General features: G+C 38.1%; 1 protein-coding gene across 1 annotated transcript; it reads left to right on the plus strand.

The window, feature by feature from the left end:
- The first annotated feature begins 541 nt into the window (after nucleotides 1–541).
- LOC112409061 (coiled-coil domain-containing protein 169-like) lies at nucleotides 542–1,187 on the plus strand. Its single transcript, XM_024758958.1, is given in 2 exon segments — nucleotides 542–799; nucleotides 801–1,187. Coding segments are annotated over 2 exon segments (645 nt in total).
- Nucleotides 1,188–2,047: the final 860 nt, after the last annotated feature.

The raw sequence follows: 2,047 nt of genomic DNA on the forward strand, positions 1-2,047 counted from the left end.
CTGAAGAACCTCACAGACAAGTGAGACACCATCAAACACACCACGTATGCATAATGGGAGTTCCAGAAGAGAAGTGGAGAAAAAAGGGACATAAAAAGTATTTGAAGAAATAGTGGGTAAAAACTTCTCAAATTTCATTTAAAAAAAGATTAGTCTACACATCCAAGAAGCTCAATGAATTCTAAATAGCACAAACTCAAAGATATTCACAGCTAGAGAGATCACAGTCAAACTGTTGAAAGCCAAAGCCAAAGAGAGAAACTTGAAAATAGTGAGAAGAAAATTATGTGACATATACAAAGGAACCACAATAAAATTAACATCTGACTTCTCATCAGAAACAGTGGAGACAAGAAGTCAGTATTATGACATATTCAAAGTGCTGGGGGAAAGAAGCTCAACCAAGAATTCTAAGAGTCAGTTCACCATACCAACAGCTCATGACAACACTTTCTCATCCCCAGCTTCTGGATGTCCCTTTAGGTCTTCTGCTCTAAGCTATGCTGAGGGGAAGGATGTGGGAGATCTCTGACCTGACACTATGGGGGATAAAAGAAGTGACACCTTCTAAGGCATGAGCACTGACCTCCTTAAACTGGAGTTATTGGAAGAAATCCATATGAAAGACTTAGTACAAATCTCAATACTTGAAATAAGACAAAAGGTAGTGGAACTGGAAGCCAAACTCAGTACTGACAACAAAGGCAGTGAGTGGAAAACCTGTTATGAGACACAACTTGAACAGAATGATCAACTAGAAAAGCAAGTTGTTAGTCTCAGAGAGAAAATGGAAAAAATTCCGTGGAAATCCTTCACATAGACTATCTTCTATTCGTGTCTATGAGCGGATGCCAGTGGAATCCTTAAGTACATTACTTAAACAGCTCGCAAAAGAAAACAGGAGCCTTGAAAATCAAGTGAAAGACTATGTACTTAGACCGGAACGAGAATCAAAGGCTTACCACAAGATCAATGATGAACGTCGTATATACCTAGCTAAAATGTCTCAGGTCTCTGGCTCACACCAAGTTTCTAAAAGACAACCAATGAATCAACTGCATAGAATGAAAGAGAATCCAGTGAAAACAGAAAGATATAATCCAGCTAATCAGAAAATGGTAAATGCCAAGAGAGAACCAGCAAAAAAGATTACAGGATCAAATCATCTTCCAAAACTCAATCCATAATTCCAGAACTGGGTGGATTTCTATTTCTTTCCCTTTTTCATTTGTAATATTCAAATTGTGAAGTTACTGCTCGACACATTTTTCAGGTGATGAGATAGATAAGAAAGAGCTATTAAACCTCTTTAGCTCCTCTTCCAGAAGTGTGTTCCTTTGTCACCTGAAAGTAATTTTCTTAGTAATTTAGTCTAGTTTCAAAAATTACTTTAGAAAGTAATTTTAGTGACCCTAAAATATGTACTAGCAGAACTTAATGATTCTTTTTTTTTTAACATCTTTATTGGGGTATAATTGCTTTACAATGGTGTGTTAGTTTCTGCTTTATAACAAAGTGAATCAGTTATACATATACATATGTTCCCATATCTCTTCCCTCTTGCGTCTCCCTCCCTCCCACCCTCCATATCCCATCCCTCCAGGAGGTCACAAAGCACCGAGCTGATCTCCCTGTGCTATGCGGCTGCTTCCCACTAGCTATCTACCTTACGTTTGGTAGTGTATATATGTCCATGCCTCTCTCTCGCTTTGTCACAGCTTACCCTCCCCCCCCCATATCCTCAAGTCCGTTCTCTAGTAGGTCTGTGTCTTTATTCCTGTCTTACCCCTAGGTTCTTCATGACATTTTTTTTCACTTAAATTCCATATATATGTGTCAGCATATGGTATTTGTCTTTCTCTTTCTGACTTACTTCACTCTGTATGACAGACTCTAGGTCCATCCACTTCATTACAAATAGCTCAATTTCGTTTCTTTTTATGGCTGAGTAATATTCCATTGTATATATGTGCCACATCTTCTTTATCCATTCATCCGATGATGGGCACTTAGAGAACTTATGATTCTTAAAATAGCCTAGGAAACA

Source organism: Neophocaena asiaeorientalis, unplaced genomic scaffold (genome assembly GCF_003031525.2).
Source record: "Neophocaena asiaeorientalis asiaeorientalis breed wild unplaced genomic scaffold, Neophocaena_asiaeorientalis_V1.1 scaffold1097, whole genome shotgun sequence".
NCBI classification, from domain to species: Eukaryota; Metazoa; Chordata; class Mammalia; order Artiodactyla; family Phocoenidae; genus Neophocaena; species Neophocaena asiaeorientalis.